This window comes from Urocitellus parryii, chromosome 3, assembly GCF_045843805.1.
Source record: "Urocitellus parryii isolate mUroPar1 chromosome 3, mUroPar1.hap1, whole genome shotgun sequence".
In the NCBI taxonomy this organism is placed as follows: domain Eukaryota; kingdom Metazoa; phylum Chordata; class Mammalia; order Rodentia; family Sciuridae; genus Urocitellus; species Urocitellus parryii.
Window position 1 is genome coordinate 213,904,419 of NC_135533.1, and position 20,989 is coordinate 213,925,407.

Below are 20,989 nucleotides of genomic sequence, written 5' to 3' on the forward strand. Positions count from 1 at the left end.
AAATTTAGTTGCTATTGTAATGGCCATTATTCCTTAAGATTACTAGCATTTAGCCCAAAATCTCATTGGGCACTATAGAGAGAAGATTGAGAGAAAGATTCCATTCAAATATGACATCTCTTGAGCTCCTTCTCATAAGTCCTAGGTCTTGGGCCAGAATGTTTTCCTCAAAGCCCTTACCTCCTCTTCCTTCATTTCATATTTAACTTGGACATATTTACCCGGACTTCACTAAACGAAGTTATGAGAAATAAAGCACTGAATAAAATAGAAAAATAGTAAATAGAAAATTTTAACATGGATGTTAAAGTCTTTGTGGGGAAGACAGTAAATAAACAAAATATATCAAGTTGTGGTATATGCTCTACAAAAATACATCATAGTATAGAGAGTTAAGGGAACACATATTTATATTTAGTAAGTCAGGACTGGTTATGTGGCAGGAAAGAAGCATAAAATTAAAATAACTGTAAATCCACAACTGGTTTAGTGCACATATTTTTGAGCTTCAACTTCCAGGAGGAAAAAAAAAATCACATTCATGGAATAACCATTGGTTCAGGTGGAAAAAGAAAAGCATAAAAGTTCAGAAAGAAAATAGGACAAAATTAATATTTTCAAAACCTAACAGAATCAGAAGACATAAAATAAACCCTTTGAAAATTAATAACACTGACGAAGTAAGCAATTTTGAGCAACAGAGCATAGACAAAAATGGTAGCTCAAAGAATGAATCGTAATTTTAGACATTGCAAGAAGATAATAAATATTAAAGAAATAGATATGAAATGGAAAGTAGTCAATGAATTTCTTCTACAAAGCACTATAATTTTCCAGCAATGATCTAAAGAAACCCAAATTCTTGTTATATCTAGTTATTAAACAAACAAACAAACAAAACAGGTTAAAGAAACAAAGAAAAGAGAAGTTGCATACTCTTTTTATAGGTAGGTTCACCAATTAAGAAAGGAATTCATAAAGCCAATATGGGGTGAGGGTACTGTTTTCCTGAGTATTTCTAAGATCAAAAGGGTACAACTTGAAACAAGATCTCATACACAATATAAAAATAGCAGTACACTGGAGAAATGAACAATTAAGTATAAACTGTAAACCAAATTCATTTCATCCTAGGAATAAAGGATGCTTAAAAATTAAGTCACAGATTAATTAATAAACATAAACAGGAGAAGATTATTTGCCTCATTCTCTTAGTCATAAACAGTGACTATTTCAGTACCCATGATTGGTGATAATGTAGCCTACAAGAAGGACCAACAAGGGGGAAAAGGTTTATTAGGAAAAAGAAAATACCAACATCTACAGCAAATGTCCTATTTAATAGTGAAGGGGCAGATCAGTTCTCTGATGTCGGAAAGAAGGGAAGGAGGGACATAATGCTCCACTCAACTCCAAACCCCCATGAGTAAAGACATTGAAAAGGGAAGCACGAGGAACAGAGGAGGTTGAAGCTGGCAGAGGACCAAATTCTCGTGGGTCACAGCGCCCATGGACAAGTGGCTGCCATGCATCTCTTTACTCAGGATGCCATGCACTGGCCAGGAGGCGGCGGACGGTGTTTAAAACGCTGCTCACTCCCCGGTATCTGAAGGCCACGTCTCCCCCAGACCCCCAGGCTGGGACCCTCAGACCCGCTCTGCCCACCGCCAGAGGACGCGGTGAGGACGGGAAAGGCCGCGGGGCTCTCCAGCTCCCGCCTGCGGAGACGCGCCCGCCGCCCCAGCAGCCCCCCGCTGATGTCACCTGAGGAGCCAGGCGCCCGCGGAGCCAACCGGGACTCTGCGACACGAGGCCCTGGGAGGGCGGGACTAGCCGGGAACGCGTCCCGCAGCGACCCAGGCCGGCCCTCGCCTCCCGGCAGAACCAGGAGGAGACCAGGGGAGCACGCCAAGAGGAAAGAGGAGGAAAATTTACTTCCCACTAGTCAGGGAGGCCCGGGATGTGGCGGGACCTAAGCACGTGGCAAAGCTGCACTTCCGCTTCCGGTCCTCAGGGGGCAGGGCGTAAGGGGCGGGGCCTGGGGAGCTGGGTCTTGGAGTGGGGCTGCCAAGGAGGGCCCTTGCAGCTAGAGCCTCCCGCGCTAGCTGCAAGAAACACTAATGTTTCCAAGGGATAAGAGTAAAGAGAAGAACCAGGTCATTGGAGTTGCCGACCCAAATGGTGGCCAAGATCCTCCAGAGATCGCCTCCTCACAGGGACACCAAATGGAATAGCTACTAATACATGCACCAAACTAGCTTCACAAGAGCTGGAGAAACGAGCTCTTGCTTAACAGCATCAGAAAAAGAAAAGATGCATTGAAGAAGGAAGGAAGGGTGGGGTTGCTGGAGTCACTCCTTCTTCAGCTCCAGGCAGCCCAGCAGAAGGGGGCATAGCTCTTGGGAGAGAGAGAATTAAGGCCTTGCCTTAAGACTTGAAATCAGACCCATGATTGATCTCATCCTCTGCTGAGCAGAGTCACAACCCCCCCCCCATACAAACCCTGAGCTGACCTACTGTAACTACTGCTGACCTACTGAAACTATGTTAGCCCTGCCCCAGAGACTGCCTCCAAATCCCTCCCCCAAGCTCAGGCAATAGCTCTGAATAAGAACCTGCAGGGAGCACAGCACGAAAGCCAGCATAGGTCTTTGAGCTGTGAGGTGCCACACTGGGTACAAACCAATGGCTCTGTGTACAGAACAGAGCTCCAGATGGAGCCTCTAGACCTTCCCCAACATGAGGCAGAGACCTGTGTGACACTGCTGCAGACTACAGCTTTGATCTGCATCATTGTCAGCCTAACAGTGGGCCTGGGGTCCACACTACCACGTCCCCAAAACTGGGCATGGCTTTGCATGTGAGACTCAGGTGAGACCTACTTTAGTGCCACACTTGGAATGAAGGTTACCTTGTCATGATTTAATGTTAAATATCTAAATTTTATTTTCCCCTTATACAATCATCACATATTAATCACACAGGGAGTGTCACTTTCTTTTTTATTCTTACACATGCAGTTGTATCAAGTAGAAATCAACCCAGAGGACAAGACTGAACATGGAAGACTCTAACAACCTTCCCTATGTCATGCAAATAATAAATGGAACTGACAGGATTCAAAATAAAACATGTTGATCTCTGGGTCTGTGTTAGCTTTCAGCCACTAACAAAATACCCAAGATAAAGACCTCAAAAGGCTGAGAGATTTATTTTGGTTAATGGTTTCAGAGGTTTCAGTCCATTCCCACTTGGTTCCCTTGATATGGGCCAGTGGCAGCACAATACATCATGGCAGGAGTTGTGGGGTGGGGGGGAGTACTTCTCAGTTCAAAGTAGCTGGGAAGCAAAAAGAGAGACAAAGACACCACCATCACTGTGTCCTCTTCAAGAGCATGACCCCATGACATAATTTTCTTTTAATAGGCCCCACTTCCTAAAAGCTCCACCATCTCCCAATAAAGCATCACAGAACAGACAAGCCTTCACCACATGGGCCAAACTATAACAAGTTTGGTTGTTCCCCAACCATCAGAAACTTTACAGCATTTTAAAGCTCTTTCCATTTAGCAGAGGTCCAGAAGTCTAACCAGGGGTGCATGTAATGAGTTACATTTTAAAACTCTTTCAAGTATCCAAATTAACAATAAAATCAAGACTTGGTAACAACCTAAAAGGTGGAGTTTTGCAGTGCACTCTGGAATGGCTGTGGATTCCTGATCCAGGTGCAAGATCCAAACTCTGTCCTCAGGATTGATAGGAAGTGTGTCAGAAGCTTCCCAAAGTAGAAAATTATTGATGAAGAAAATACAGGTCCGGGGAGCCCACTGGAATGGACCATCAAGTGAAGGCCAGAGGCACAAGATGAATATTGATTATTTTATGATCTTGGAGGCTCACTGCACAAGGCCATAATTAATCAAAATGGTCATGTTATCACAAAATCTAAGCACTGCCTCATATTATGGAGGAAGTAGAGAATATGAAGGTTCACAAAAGTTTTCAAATTTCCCTCTACTCAAGATGAAGCTTCTATGTGCGATTGACATCATTTGGGTCAGTTTCTGTCTTGACTTTTTTTAAAAATAAAGATCAATCTGCTGTTTGTTGTTGGAGAAAGGAGAGAAAGGAAACGTGAGGAGCCACTGCCCCGGCCACCAGTGCAGCAATGCCTGACTGTTAGCACCTGGCTGCCCGCCCTGTCCATTTTGCTGTGTCCTTGGATGATTTGTTCCAAAAATCTGTTAAAACATGGTGGACTACTATGAAGTTCTAGGCATGCAGAAGAGGCACACCTCACCTGAGGATATCAAAAAGGCATATAGGAAACTGGCACTAAATTATCACCCAGATTAAAAAAGAAAACCTGAGAATAAAGAAGAAGCAGAGAGAAAAGTCAAACATCTAGCTGAGGCATGTGAGGTGTTATCAGATGCTAACTATCAAATTGATTCAAATTCATCCCCAGCCCAACAACTCATTCTTGTCATTAATGTCAAGTATGGCAAAGAAGGTGTAAATAGTGCAGGTGGAGGCAGAAGTCATTTTGACAGTCTGTTTGAGTTTAGCTTCACATTCTGGAACTCAGATGATGTCTTCAGGGAATTTTTTGGTGGAAGGGGCCCATTTTTGTTGGACTTCTTTGAAGATCCATTTGAAGACTATTTGGGAACTGAAGGCCTCCCCGAGGAAACATAAACCGAGGTACGTGCTCATTTTTCTCTGCTTTAAGTGGATTTCCATCATTTGGAGGTGAATTTTATTCATTTGATAGAGGATTTAATTCATTTGGGTCACTAGGTTACAATGGCCTTACTTCATTCTCTTCTACATCATTTGGTGGCAGTGAGATGGGTGACTTCAAATCTATATCAACTTCTACCAAAATGGTAAATAGCAGAAAAATCACTACAAAAAGAATTATTGAGAATATTCAAGAAAGAGTAGAAGTTGAAGATAACAGCCAGCTGAAGTCCTTAACAATAAATGGTAAGGAGCAGCTGCTACACTTGGATAACAAGCAATTCAACACAGGCATTTAACAGAAATGTTAAACTATAACAAGCACCATTTGAGGATTAAAAGGAACATTTTTTGAATATTTTTGATGAAATTGACTTTCAGTACATTTGTACCCAATCTAAAGTATTTATAAACAGCTCATCAGAGTCCCTGTTTGGCATAAACTGTGAGTTTATTGCTGGGACCATATAATATGACCTTTTTTTTGGTCTTTAAAATTGTTGCAATCTCTGTGAGCACTTTGCTTTTTTATTAAACATAATCCCAGGAGAGCCTTTGAATAATTCTAGGACAAGATGTTATCCTAATACCAGCATGGATCTACTTTCCCTTGTGTTTGACATGTGAGCCAAGTGGTGTGGCTATGATCTAACATTGCCAGAGTGAGGCTCCTATAGAAATAATTTGGGTTTTTCCAGTATTTAATAATGAAAGATATTAATGCATTAATCATAATACATCTATGGTTTAATATGAATTTAAGAATGTTTTCTGGTTGTGCATGAATGCTGGCAACGTAGTAAAGTTTTGACAACTGTTTAAATGTGTAATGATAAGCTTAAGTTTAAAAAACTGGTAAACTAGATCTTTGTCATTTGTTTTTTAAATAAATGTGAAAATAAAAGTGAATGTGCAAAATTCAGTGACATTAATTAAATGCATGCTGTTTTACTAGCATAACTATCATCCATCTTTAGAAACTTCAACTTTCGGCACTGAAACATTGTACCTAATTTTAAATTCCCCATTTCTCACCCAACCTGGCAATGATCATTCTGCTATAAAATCTGATGAGGAATTAAACCCATTACATTATAAAAGTAGTGTGACCACAGAGGTAGGGTGTACCAATCTGGATGTTTAGATTTGCTACCTTTTCCAGCCTACATTTCAAATGGAGACCATATGTCCTGAGATTAGACTATTCTGCTGTGGAGCCTAAGCAGAGTGCTTTTAATTTCTTGGTTCCTCAGGCTGTAGATGAAGGGGTTCAGCATTGGGGCGACCACCATGTACATCACTGAGGCCACTGCATTCTTAATGGGAGAAGATGACACTGATGTACCCAGATATGCTCCACTGCCTGTTCCAAAGTATAAGCAAACCACAGCCAGGTGAGAGCCACAGGTGGAGAAGGCTTTGTACTTCCCACCTGTTGATGGGATCCTCAGAATGGAAGAAACAATTTTATAATAAGAGAAAAGGATTCCTGAGATTGGAAAAAATCCAAATAAAGCAGCACCCAAATACATGATTATATTGTTGGCAAAGGTGTCATATAAGCTAAGGTTGAGAAGTTGAGAAGGGTCACAAAAGAAGTTAAAAATTTCTACATTCCTAAAGCAGGTAAGTTGTAATGCAATCACAGTGTGCAGGAGGGATTCCAAAAGGCTGACTAAAACAGACACGGATACTAAGAAGCTACAGAAGCGAGGGTTCATGATGACTAAGTAACGCAAAGGGTGACAGATGGCAACAAACCGATCATAGGCCATTACACTAAGAAGCATGTCATCCATACATCCAAAAAGGATAAAAAGAGACATCTGTGTCAGGCAGCCCACGTAGGAGATGGCTCTGCTGTGAGTTAGCATGTTCACAATCAATTTGGGGACTGTGGTAGAGGTGAAACCAATGTCAGCCAAGGACAGGTTGGAGAGGAAGAAGTACATGGGGGTGTGGAGGTGGGAGTCAGAGCTGACCGCCAGGATGATGAGCAGGTTCCCAAGGACAGTGACCAGGTACATGGACAGGAACAGTCCACATAAGAAAGGCTGCGGTTCTGGATCCTCTGAGAATCCCAGGAGATGGAATTCAGAGACATCTGTGAGATTTTGTGGTTCCATGTTGCTTAGACAACTTTTGCAAAAGAAAAGAGTGTTGCAGAAACAAAAACAACAACAACAACAAAAGAATAGGAATCCATCACTCTACATACATTTTGAAATCAAGTATTCACAAGTAAATTATTCACATTTGAGTATCATATATATTCATCAGTATTGCTCACTTTTACCAAAACCAAATATATTTGAATTATTTTATTTTTATGTGCTCTTCACCTCTTTATATAAATACCTACCTTAGAGGCCTTCCACTGAACAATGTTATAAGGCCAAGAATACCCGAGCCATGATCACAGTAAATTACAGTCCCTGCTTTTATATATAAATTTATATTTATTTTTATGTGCTGCTGAGGATTTGACCCAGTGCCTCGCAGTGCTAGGCAAGTGCTCTACTACTGAGCTACACCCCCAGCCCAATACCTCATTCTTCCAAGAAAAAAAGAGAGACTAAGAAATATATTTCATCCTTTAAGGAAAAACAAAGTTATTCTAATTAAAGGGAACAGAGAAGCAGCAAGCATACATTATTCTAGGAGTGCAGTACAATTTTCCTTGACTTTGAGTGTTTTCAAACATTCTAAAGAGCTTGGATTGCATCATTTAAACACTAAGTTAAAGTTTACAGTTCAGAAAATAAATGTGCTTCCATTAGTTCCCAGGAGTTTTTCATCATTATTGGGTTTTCTGAATTCCCTCCTTGTGAATGTTAGTATTCAGTGAAATATTGTTTATCTTTCAAAAATTGTTTAACATATACCTTCTAACCTTGGCTTTCATGGTCTTCAAATATGGATATGTATGGTTTATTTAAATGCATGTAATTATACAACATCGGTGACCACAAATATGATATTAGGGTACATTGTACCTACTAATGATATAAAACTATTTTTTTTAGTTGTAGTTGGACATAATACCTTTGTTTTATTCATTTTTATGTGGTGCTGAGGATTGAACCCAGAGCCCTGCACACATTAGACAAGCACTCTACTGCTGAGCCACAACCCCAGCTCAAAACAATAGAATAGAAACATTTTTGAATATTCTAAATTTTATCCAGGTTTACTTCTATCAAATCAATTCAAACTCAGTAAAATATCTGGTATGGAAGATAGGTCTTTGATTTTCAAATTGTTTTCCTTTGTATAATGTCTAGTCATGTTGTTTCATTGCTTTTCTGATTATAAAGCCTTTTATTTATAGCTGAGGACTTTGAACCCAGGGAAGTCGCAGTTTGAGTCTCAGCCTTCTTAGGTTTAGTCAAGCTTTTTTGTTGTTTTGCTTTTTTGTTGTTGTTTTGTTTTGTTTTTGGTACAGACCTTTTACCCAGGGGTACTTTAACAATAAGCCACATCCACAGCCCTTTTTTAAGTTTTTATTTTTTGACAGGATGCCACTAAGTTGCTCAGGGCCTCACTAAATGCTGAGGCTGGCTTCAAATTTGCCATCCTTCTGCCCCAATCTTCTAAGTAGTAGAATTAGAGGTGTGCACCACAGTGCCCAGCTAGTTAATAGGTTTTTAAATCAATCTTTGCTGATATATGAGTTGCATTTTGTTACATCAGATACCTGAAGGAAACTTGGGATCATTATTTTGTCAGCTCTCACTGATTAATGCTGTAATCAAGAAACAATGCAAAGGAGAAAGTTCAGAGAATCATGTGAAAAAGCACATGAAAAATTGTGGCATCTGTAATCTGGGGAAATTAATGGCCTACATGATTTTTAATTGTGAAAAATCTCTTAAATTATACATCAAATATATTCAGATACTTATCAATATGTTGACCTGTGGATATTTCAAACTATCCAGATACTCTGGCCACAGAGCCAACCCTGATTATTTACAGTCTGCATGTGAAGTTCTGCTGGATTTTTTTTAAACCAAGGTTGAGAACCAGTGGCTTAGAATCTTTCCTGGCATTTACAAATGATGCAATAATATTACCTGTCATTACTCTCAATAAAACTGATAACTAATTTGAAAATGCAAACATTTAATTATATTTGCTTCATTACCAATATTTTATTGAGATTGGAATTATTACCCAATACCTTTGAGTTCTCACTCTCACTGCCTGATTCCATTCGCCTGCACACCTGTCCCCAGTAGCAATTATTGCCATGATTTGGTGGATAAAACTTCCTTTCAGAATTCCCATGTCAGTATTGACTTAGATATCCATGAAGAGTATCTTAAAACATTTACCTAAACAGTCCCTGAAGCTAATCTAAGTATCGTACAGCACACTTATCGGCCCTGTAATGCACTGGTTGACATTGACATGTGATTTCCAGTCTCTTTCAAGTATGCACATTTACTTCAGTTGCTTTAACTGGGCACAGTATTATCTCAAGGGAGACATTTCATTAATTATTAAAACAATCCTTTCTAAATTTGTGTGCCTCAGTCCATATCATATAGGAAAGAATTTCCACATAATACGTGCATGCAGGGTTAATGTTTGACTTCAAACAACTGATGCACCATACATTTACTATTAATCACCCAGATTTGTTGTCCCAATTTTTAAAAATTCGTCATTATTTTCTGCATCCTCTTATTTTTTTATTTTTAATTTTTTGGGCAACAGGGATTTTACCACTGAGCCACTTCCTCAGCACTTTTTGTTTGTTTATTTATAGAGGGAGTCTCACTATGTTGATTAGGGTCTCACTAAGTTGCTGAGACCAACCTTGAATTTGCTATCCTCCTGTCCCAACGTCCTGAGCCACTGGGATTACAGGTGGATTGCAATACTACACCTGGCTACATCCTCTTATTCTTAAGACATATCATCAAAAACATTCCTACAGTCTATCTGGTGATAATTCTTCCATGACAAGTCATAAAGAAACTTCATCTTGCTTAGGGAATATGTTTCCATCGATATAGTGGAGGAGGGTCAGCTTGAGACAGGAGCAGGGTAATGAACATTTTATTCCCATAGCTTTTACCTGCTTCTATGAGCAGAATGTGTATAATCTCTGCACTTCTGTGCACTTATTGTACCTCATGGAAATAGGGAGCATAAAACTCAGGTAAACAACACATGTGGCACCTAATGGAAACCTAGAAATTAAAACATTGATTTTTTGTGGTTTCTTAAAGAATTCAATCGTTGTGCAAATAGTGAGTTAATAGATTATTCAGGTATTAAAGGGCACTAAGAGCTTGGAATCATGTAACACTCAAACTGCTTCAGCACAAGGTTTACCTTCTCTGTCAGCCTTGTTTTCTTTTTTTAAACCCATAAAAGTCTGCCATCATCGGAATTATTGAAGATGTTGTGGATGCTGCTGATTGGAAGTGTAGGGCTTACATGTCCATAACACAGACATGAACATGAGCTATTTTGTCCCTGGTTCTATGAGCATTCTGTAAAGGATGAAAGTGCAGACAGGGAATTGCCATGTGTATTGAAGCCATAATCAGGCCAGGTTTTGTGAACCAAGTCTAGCCTACTAAACATTTTAACAGAGCTTTTTTAATGCCTCTTCTGTGCAAAGAAAGGCATAGTCTCTGTGCAAATGGAGATGAAAGAGTTAGTCATTTGTCATTCTTCTCCACATACATATGATGTTCTTACATAAGAACAAAAACAAAATGTCCCCTTATACAAATAGGTAAACCATAAACCATAACTTTATGTCATGGGATACATTATTTCAATGGTATAAAGTTAACTTTAGTATTAATGATAAATATAAAATTCATTTTGATCTTATTTTATGCATTCGTCATGTGTTAATCACATAGGAAACACACCTTACCTGGATAATCCTTTTGCAAGGCAGTTGCACCACCCAGGGAAAAATGTGATAACAATGCTGAATCTCAGAGACACTAGCAACCTGCCCTAAGATACAGAAGCAATAAGTGCACCTAAGAACATTCACAATTAAATTGTAAGTCCCTGCATCCAATGCAGTGAACTTCTTAATTGTTTTTCATTAATCAAAAGGTTCTGGAGAGATCCAGGATTGTAATGCATCCAAGTATATTTTAAAACACTCCAATTTTCTGAGTAGGAACAAAATAAAGACCTAAATTTGTGCCTTCTATGGGGAATGAGTGGATTAATTACAAAAACAGAGGAGAATGGGCACAGCCACAGGGGTATCCAGGACTGGGGGCAAGTAAATACCTGCTGAATTACTCTATGTCTGCATTTTGTGATTCTTTGTGTATGGTCCTAGCCGTTCTTTCTATCATTGATGTAGGAGGCAAAAACTACTTCTCTGCCCTGGGGTCTACTAGAAGCCCCCAAACAGAAGAACACAGTGAACAAAAAGTCCCTTTCCAGATAGACAAAAGACAGAAATGTTTAGTTGTGTGGTCAAATGGACAACCTTTAAGGATGCTCCTAGCAAAATGCCCTGTGTCCACAGTAAGTCAGCCTCAACCAAGCTTCACTCTTAGCTTCCTAACAAGTTGGCACAGGATACAAAAAAAATGCTGTGTTCCTTCCCTTTTCTGGAGTATAATAAGAGTGTGGGCACTTATACATTGAGGAAGATCATGCAGATGAAATAAAACAAGATATATAGACCACAAAGCTCCAAGCCTGTGCACATTAAGTAATGGTTCCCGATGTTATGATTGCTGTCATTTCCTTCTCATGATCATCAATTTCATATACATTTTGGAGCTTAGTGAGATTCATTTGCTGCTCTCATGGGTGAGATGTCTCCGGGAAGTAGAACCAATGTGGAAGGAGACAAAACTTTGAATGAGATTTATGGGAAACACCCCACTAAATCAAGAACACAAATTCTATAGATCTTATCCTTGAAAATTTGAACAACAGCACCCTGTCCTCTGGCTGCACAATCCGTCATGCTTGTCCACACGATGTGAAACAATGCTTCCCACTGCCCTTCAGCCATCCACAATCTCCCTCAGCACTTACAGGGTCATGCTGCTTCTCTGCTGGGTTGTGAGGAAGAACTGCAGGTCCAGCACCCCGATCTTCCAGGTGCCCAGTGATACCTCAGTCTTTCCTCAGGTTTGAAATGAATAATACAGTATCAGATAGGAGCTTCCAAATGTGGACAGTGATTAAGATCAGACACAGGCATGGAGCCCACTGGAACTAGAAAACTCTGAATGGCTATAGTCCCTGTTCATATAATGAACTAAATTTTGTAGGCTCTGACAATTAGTCAAATTGGTCCATGCTACCACAATCTCTGGGGACTTTCCAATATTAGTAGAGAGAGAAGAAGAGAGTATGAATGTCTATAAAAGTTTTTGGCTCTTCCTGTACTCAGGAGATTGATCATGTGTACTATTTACATAGTTTATTTTCTTTTATTGCCACTTTTACTATGGTAGAATATAAAAGCCAAAAAATGGTTAACTTTTTAACCATTGTTAATTTCATAGTTTGAGGACATTAATTACATTGACATAATTACGCCACCATCACCATCAACCATCCTCATAAATTTTTCATCTTTCCAATCTAAAGCTTGGTACACATTTCAAAAACTTGCCATTCCTCCCATCCCAACCCTGGACACTACCATCAGGAGAAATTAAAATCTTTAAACTACATAAGCAGTGTCAAAAAGGGGCAGGATTATAGATCTAGATGTTCAGATTTCTACATTTTATGTCCTACATTACAAATGGAAGCCACAGAATCTGAGGTTAGAATGCTCTGTTGGGAAGCCTCTCAGGCGTGTTTTATGTCCCAGTTCCTTGGAACATAGGTGAAGGGATTCAGCATGCAGGTGACCACAGTGTACATCCCTGAAACCACCACATGTGGTGCAGCTGAACTGAGGTACATTTCAAGGTCTGTTCAATAAAATAAGGAAATAATAAACAGGTTAGTCCTACAGGTGGATAAGACTTTATTCATCTCACCTGATAGTGGGAGACTTAGATTAGCAGAAATAATTCTGTAGTAAGAGAAAAGAATCATTGAGATGAAAAGAAAAGAAAACACCAAATAACAACAAATATGGCACCAGCAAGGTACATGACTATGTGCTTGGTGACAGTGACAGAATAAGAAAACTTAACTTAAGGAAAGCTACAGATGAAACTAAACATTTCCATATCCTGGAAGGAGGTAAGTTGTAAACCATGCAAATTGTGTAGCAAGGGCTCCAAAAGGCTAACCAAACTATATATAAAAATTAAGAAACCAAAGAGTGAGGGTTCTAGTTGATTAGGTAATGCAGGGGATGACAGATGACCACAAATTGGTCATAGTTCATCCCAGTCAGAAGCAGATCACCTATATTTTTAAAAAATTATTAAAAAAAGAAACATCTATGTCATGCAGCCCGCATAGGCGATGACTCTGCTGTGAGTTTGGATGTCCACAGTCATCTTTGGGACTGTGGTGGAGATGAAACCAATGTCAGCCAAGGATAGGAGAGGAAGAGGAAGAAGTACCTGGGGGTGTGAAGGTAGGAGTCAGAGCTGACAGCCAGGATGATGAGCAGGTTCCCAATAGTGACCAGGTACGTAGACAAAAATAATCCAAGGATAACAGACTGCGTTTTGGATCCTCTGAGAATCCCAGGAGATGGAATTCTGAGACATGGGCTAGGATTTGTAGTTATATATCTCTTGGACACATTTTGCAAAAGAAAAGAGAATTGGAAAAATGAAACAAACAAAATAGGCACCCAACATTCTGAATATATTTTGAACTCAAGAATACACAGGTATCCATACTTGAAATCTATATACATTTAGTAATATTTCTTATTTGTGACCATCTTGATATTCCTTAAACTCTTTCATTATTGGTTTCTGCATGACTCATTTGCTACTATACACTTTTGATTTATAGACTCTCAACTGAGCAACGTTAGAAGACCAAGAACATTAGAGATAACAAGTGAATGTTCACAGTAAAATACAGTGTACTCATTTAAGGAAAACAAAACAATTAAAAGAATCTTTCCCACTTTGAGAAAAGAATGTTCTGATTAAAAGAAATTGAGTCAGTTATATTTAATTTTTTATATCAAGACAATGAAATATATTCCTTTGATATAAATATTTATAAACACACTGTATTATTTGAACACTAGTTAAAGTTGATGGCTCATAATCAGAAAACATTGCTATGTTTTGATGACATCCATCATTCTTTGATGTTACTTATTTCTCTCCTTCATGAATATAATGCTTAGCCAAATATTGCCTTTCTTCAGAGTCATTTAATATATAACTATTATCCTTGGGTTTGGTGGACTTCAATTTTGATAAATATGTGGTTAGTTTAAATGCACCTAACAATAACATCACTGACCACAAATTCAACATTACTGAGCACTGCACCTAACAATGCTTAAAAAAGTAATGACATGTTAGAAAATGCTTTTGAAATTTTTGTTTTATACAGGTTCATTTGTATTAATCCAATACAATTCAGATAAACATCTGTTATGGTAGACAAGTCTTCGCTTTTTTTTTTCTTTATGCAGTATTCTGTAACAGGCTACTGCTCATACTGCTTCATTGTTTTTCTGATCATAATTGCTTTATTTTTAGTTGAGAATTCTAGTACCAGGGAAGAATCCAAAGCTGAGGTTGAGTATCAGCATTTCTGGTTAATAGATTTTCATGCCCATCCTTCCTGAGACAACATCCAGCAATGTCACTCCTGGGTGTATATTGAAAGGAAATAAAACCAGTATTGTGAAGGTGCATCTTCACTCCCATGTGCATTGCAGCCACAAGAGCCAAGAAGTGGAAACAACCAAAGTGCACATCCACTGGTGAGTGGATCAAGAAAACATGGTACATGTACATCATGGAACACCATCCAGTCATAGTCAAGAATAAAACCGTGTCATTTGCAACAACATGGCTAGAACTGGAGATCATTAAGTTAAATGAAATAAGCCAGCACAGAAGGACAAGTATCACATGATCCCACTCATATGTGGGATCTAAATAATGTGATCTGATAGACACTGGGGGTAGAATGGTGGTGACCAGAGACTGGGAAAGGTAGGCAGGAGAAAGGGATGGGGAAAGGATGATCCATGGACATTAGGTAACAGCTGGGTAGGCTTGAGAATTCTGGTGTGCTATTGCACAGGAGAGTGCCTGGAGATAACAATAACCTCTTGTACATTTCTAAAAGCCAGAAAAAAAGGATTGTGAAAGTCTTGACCATTAAAAAAATGATAAATCTTTAAATAGACAGGTGTGTTTAAACTGACTTTGAAATTTCTTTTCATTTTTTCTCTTTATAATGAAAATAGAAGGGAGACTGTTAGGGTAGAGGAAATGTGTCAGGAAGATGGAACATGGAAGGGAAAAAGGAGGTCCTAAGGAATTGACTCCAACATATTATATTAGGTGCAAGTATATGTCATTGTGACATGTATGATGTACAATGTATTCTGATGTATACATTATGTACACATATGTATTCATATGTCACTATGTATAATTATTATGTACCAATAAAAATATTCAAAGCTACTCTTCATCTACTATGGATGTATATATTTATATGGATTGAAATATAACATTACCCTTTTAATATGTATAATCTTTGTGTTTTTCTGTATCACTAAAATAAATTTAATTTAAAGAGATAAATAATGCATTGAATCTTTATTGACATTTTTAAGGACAGCATACAAATGGCTACGAAGTATATGAAAACATTAATGTTCAGCATCACTAACCATCATGGAAATACAAACTTAAATCACAATGTCACTTCACACCCATTGAATGACTGTCATCAAAAAAACTAATAATAAGTGTAGGTAAAGATTTGGAGAAGGGGCCACTGAATGCTATTTGTGGGAATTTAAATAAGTGCAGCCATATGAAAAATGCATGGAGTTCCTTTTAGAACAGTCATATGCAATAGCAATTCCAGGACTGAGCATAGATTAAAAAGATATGAAATGAATTTGTCAAAAGATATCTGAACTCCCATTTTCAAGGCAAAATTTGTCACTCTTATTGAATCAACATAAGAGTCCATAGTGAGAATCATCGGTATAGTAATGTGGTCAAATACACAATAGAACACTACTTAAGCATGAAAAGAAGAAAATTCCATCATTTTCTGCTAAATAGATGAACCTGTATAAAATTCAGTTAAGACAAATGAGCCAGGCATAGAAAGACAAACACCACATGACCTCACTTCTATGAGTAATCTAAAATGTCAAACTCATTGGAATTTCATGAAAATCAAAGAGAGATCAGTGGAGGAAAGGACCAGAGGGTGAGGGGTGGGGAGGGAGGGGGAAGTGCTGGGAAGTATTATTGACCAAACTGTACTGTTATGTACGAACATATAACAATGAATCCCATTATTATGACCAATGTACCAATAAAAATGTGCAAAGAGGGGGAAAAGGCTCTGAAATATGAAAAAAAAAGTCAAACTCATGGAAACAGTAAAATGCTGACTGGCAGAGTCTCTGGGGATGGTGGAATGGAGAGATGTTTGTCAGAGGACACAAAATTTCAGTTAGGATGAACAGCTTCAAGACATGTATTATAATGAATATAGGTAAAAATGTACAAATAAAAAATGGAAAGACACCATATGGAATGGAGAAAATATTTGCAAAATGCATATCTGATAAGGGCCTCGTATCCAGAATATATAAGGGATTTTTGCAGATCACAAATAAAAATACTATCAACACAGATGACAAATAAGTTCAATTTAAAGACATTCCTCCACATATTTATATACTGCCAAAGCACATGAAAAGACGTTCTGTAAGTCATAGAGAAATGTAAAGCAAAAGCACCAGAACCAATTCATAATCCATGGGGGGCTATAACTTTTATGAAATTGAAGACAAAAAGTTACTGGCAAAGTGGTGAGGATATCAGGACCCTCATAATGTAAAGTGCACCAGCTACTATGAAGTACAATTGGGCTGTTTCCCAAACACCTTAATATGCCATTACTATATGACCAAGCAGTCTCACTCCTGTATGCCTAATCGAAATAATTGAAAACCAATATAGCCAGTGTTCAATGATGGGCATAGGTTCTAAGGAGCACATTGATAGCTGATTTCATCACTGTGTGAACATAGTAAATCACATTGGAACAAACTAGGATATGTCCCTATGTGATACATATCATAGGACCAATGTCATCTATGCTGTCCATCATTGATTGAAATGACCTTATGAGGTTCATAAATTTACTCAAGGAACACATGTGCATGAATTTCTGTAAGAGCACTCTTCATAATAGCCAAAAAAATGGAAATTGCTCAGATGACAATCGACAGATTCAGGGATAAATATCTCATGTGTATAAACAGGGTAAACTATTACTCACCCATTGAGGAAGTGGAACAAGTTAATATTTACTAATAAATCAGTCAAAAGCATGAAGAAAAGTAGAACTGGGGGAAGAAAGGGATAAAGAAAATGAAAATATTTTTCACAGAGTGAAAAACAACACATTGGAGTTTCCAAAGGCAACACATCAGTATGAATATAGGAACAAACCTGATATAAAAGGCAGATCCCAGATTTCAGGGTGAAAATAAAATACTGCTCATATAGAAACAGAATAGCAAAGTTTGGAGTGAAGGCTCAATGTCAAGTCTACAGGACTTTTCTTCCCAATCTTCCTCTTCCTTGAGGAAAGTGTGAATGATAAATAATATTCTAAGAAAAGTTTTTTTGGAAAAAAATAACACCAACAACCAGCAAAGTCATGACAAGGTGGGCATTTAAATGTGATGATTTTTATTATGTTTCCTCCAGAAAAGAACAAAAAATACAATTAAATTAATGTGGAAAACAGTAACATTTAAGCAATGATTTTTCAGGGAACCATGTCAGCATGTAATACAAATTCTTGATATCATATTGGAATTCTGAGAAATGCCATTAAAAGTTTAACAAATTTGCAATTTGTGGACAATGTACAAGGGAGAGATATAAATACAAATATTTATAAGTATCAAGTTATATCAAGTTATAGATGTTTTTAGAATAAAGAAAATCATCCACATCCATTAAGAGAGGAAAAGAACCACAATATGTAAATTCACAGCAATAGCTGAAGGATCTAGGCATTCGCATAGTTCTTAGTGAGCCCTCAAGGACTAGAGGCTGCTCTGCTGAGGAGTCCCCCCAGGGGCCCCTTCACATCCTTGCTCCCCAGGCTGTACATGGTGGGATACAGCATGAGGGTGACCACAGTGCACATCATTGAGGCAATCATGGTTCTCAGGGAAGAATGGGTCACAGCAGACCTGAGGGGAACCCCAAGACCTGTTCCATAAAAAAAGGAGACCACACAGAGGTGAGACCCACAGGTGGAAAAGGCTTTAGACTTGCCCACAGAGGAGGACACCCTCATTAAGGAGGAGACAATCCGAGAGTAGGAGAAGAGGATCCCAGTGACAGGAACCACACCCAGCAGGGCAGCCACCACACACCCAGTCAATAGAGATGTTATTGACAAGGGTGTCTGAACTGGCCACCTTGAGTAGCTGAGCCAGTTCACAGAAGAAATGTGGGATTTCAATGCCTGTAGAGAAGGTCAGTTGGTTCAACAGTAGAATTTGAATCGGGGAGACCCAGCATATGATGATCCAAGACATCAGAACCAGGCGGACACAGAGCTGGGGGTTCATGATGACTGTGTAATGCAGGAGATGGCAGACAGCCACTAAGCAGTTCTAGGCCATCATAGTCAGTAGGAAAGCATCTACTCCACCATAAATATTTTTTTAAAAAATGCCTGAGACAGGCATTCTATATAGGAGATGTCATTTTTCTGTGCCTGGATGTTCGCCAGCATCTTTGGGACCGTGATGGAGATGAAGTCAATGTCAGCCAAGGACAGGAGAGGAAGAAGTACATGGGGGTGTGGAGGTGGGAGTCTGAGCTGACAGCCAGGATCATGAGCAGGTTCTAGTTCTGTGGAAAAAAATCTTGCTGTATAGAAATAATTAGACTGAATTTCAGAATTTCATCAGTGCCTTATGAAGCCTCTTTTGTCATTTTCTTTTCAATTTATTGTTAAATATTTCTTTTTTTAATTAATTTTTTAAAATTTATATAGACGGTGGAATGCATTGCAATTATTATTACACATATAGAGCACCATTTTTCATTTCTGGTTGGATACAAAATGTATTCACACCAATTTGTGTCTTCATACTCGTACTTTGGATACTGATGACCATCACATTCCACCATCATTTCTAACCTCATGCCCCGCTCCCTTGCCCTCCCACCTCTTTGCCCTATCTAGAGTTCATCTATTCGTCCTATGCTCCCTGTCCCTACCCGACTATGAATCAGCCTCCTTATATCAGAGAAAACATTTGGCATTTGATTTTTGGGGATTGGCTAACTTTATTTAGCATTATCTTCTCTATCTCCATCCATTTACCTGCAAATGCCATGATTTTATTCTCTTTTATTGCTGAGTAATATTCCATTGTGTATATATGCCACATTTTTTAATCCATTCATCTATTGAAGGTCATCTAGGGTGGTTCCACAGTTTAGCTATTGTGAATTGTCCTGCTATAAACCTTGATGTTGCTGTGTCCCTGTAGTATGCTGTTTTTAAGTCCTTTGGGTATAGACCAAATATAGAGAGGGATAGCTATGTCAAATGGTGGTTCCATTCCCAATTTTCCAAGAAATCTCTGTACTGCTTTCCATATTGGCTGCACAAATCTGCAGTCCCACCACCAAGTATGAGTGTACCTTTTCCCCCACATCCTCTCCAACACTTGTTGTTGTTTGTATTCATAATAGCTTTCATTCTGACTCTAGTGAGATGGAATCTTAGGGTGGTTTTGATTTGCATTTCTCTAATTGCTAGAGATGTTGAACATTTTTTTGTAAGACCTATCTTAAAATAAAGAAAAATAAGAAGTATGGGAAATATAGCTCAGTGGTGTAGCACTTTCCTAGCAAGCATGAGGCCCTGGGTTCATTCCCAGGACTACAAAAACAAACTCACACTACAGTATTCAATTTAAACTCATGAACATGCCAAGGCAGTCTCCTGCAAATCAACCACTGATATTTTTGTCAATTTTTAGAGGAATAGATAATGTGATAAAAGTATATTGGAGTCGTAGCTTAGTGGTAGAGCGCTTGCCTCACATGTGTGAGGCACTGGGTTCGATTCTCAGCACCACATATAAATAAGTAAATAAAAATAAAGGTCCATCAACAACATCACTGTTCTTAGTTTTAAAAAAAGTATATTGGACTCAGTGTTGAATATCAGAAATAATTATATAAATGATTATATTGTATACCATAAGGTAAATTGATTACTATAAACATATGGAATTAATCAAAGTTATCATTAAGTCAAATATGAAGGTAAAAGTAGAGAATACAATAGAAAAATCCAGTCAGATATGGAACAAAACAGACAATAGCTTGTGTGTAATAGATCTCTAGTGGTAATAACAAATACTTAGTTACACAAAATCTGACAGGAGCCTATAATTTAGAAAGAGTGGAGAAGAGTTGCAGACTCTCAGGAAACCACAATTTGGGAGAGAAGCTCTAGATTTCAAAGACAGAAGGAAGCAAAGCAATAGAGGTGGAAGAGACAGGTTCCAACAGACACTACAGCGCCTTCAAAGTGCAGGCGCTTCACCCTCACGGCTCAAGAACTATGGAACATTCCCTTTCCCATTATCCTAGAGGTAAACCTGACACCCATGTCCTCTCCTGTTGTCCTTCTTACTGCAAAACACCGACTGTGTCTGAAGGCTGTCACTGAACTTCCTCTTCCCCCTGACCTGTCCACAGGAAGCCAGCTTAGGTTTTCAGGAGGGCTGAGAACAGAGAAGGATGAGGGAGGGTCGCCAGGAGTGTGTTGTTAAATTTTCTGCAGCCTCCAAGCTTGAATTCTCAATGTTTCTAATTAAATAAATTCACAGTCTTTCCATTGTCTAAGCAATTCAACCCCCTTGGGATACAAAGAAGTTTAACAGACATTTTCAGCCAATTTTGCACCTGTGGAGGAAGTGGCAGTGGGAGGTGGATTTATTTCCTTCAAAAAAATCTCTTTTTTTTTTCCTTTGGTTTGATTTAAAAGTCATAAGATGTCTGTCAATGGAAGTATATCTACATGGAACATTCCCAGAAAT

At 38.6% G+C, this 20,989-nt stretch overlaps 1 protein-coding gene and 2 pseudogenes across 1 annotated transcript; 1 reads left to right on the forward strand and 2 right to left on the reverse strand.

Annotated features, from left to right (window-relative positions):
* The first annotated feature begins 4,251 nt into the window (after positions 1–4,251).
* LOC113176730 (dnaJ homolog subfamily B member 6 pseudogene) lies at positions 4,252–5,042 on the forward strand (annotated as a pseudogene).
* An 897-nt stretch (positions 5,043–5,939) lies between these two features.
* On the reverse strand, positions 5,940–6,872 carry LOC113176737 (olfactory receptor 7E24-like). Its single transcript, XM_026381265.2, has one exon. It carries the CDS (start codon positions 6,867–6,869, stop codon positions 5,940–5,942), a length of 930 nt encoding a protein of 309 aa, XP_026237050.1. The 5' UTR covers positions 6,870–6,872.
* An 11,080-nt stretch (positions 6,873–17,952) lies between these two features.
* LOC113176729 (olfactory receptor 7D4-like) lies at positions 17,953–19,021 on the reverse strand (annotated as a pseudogene).
* Positions 19,022–20,989: the final 1,968 nt, after the last annotated feature.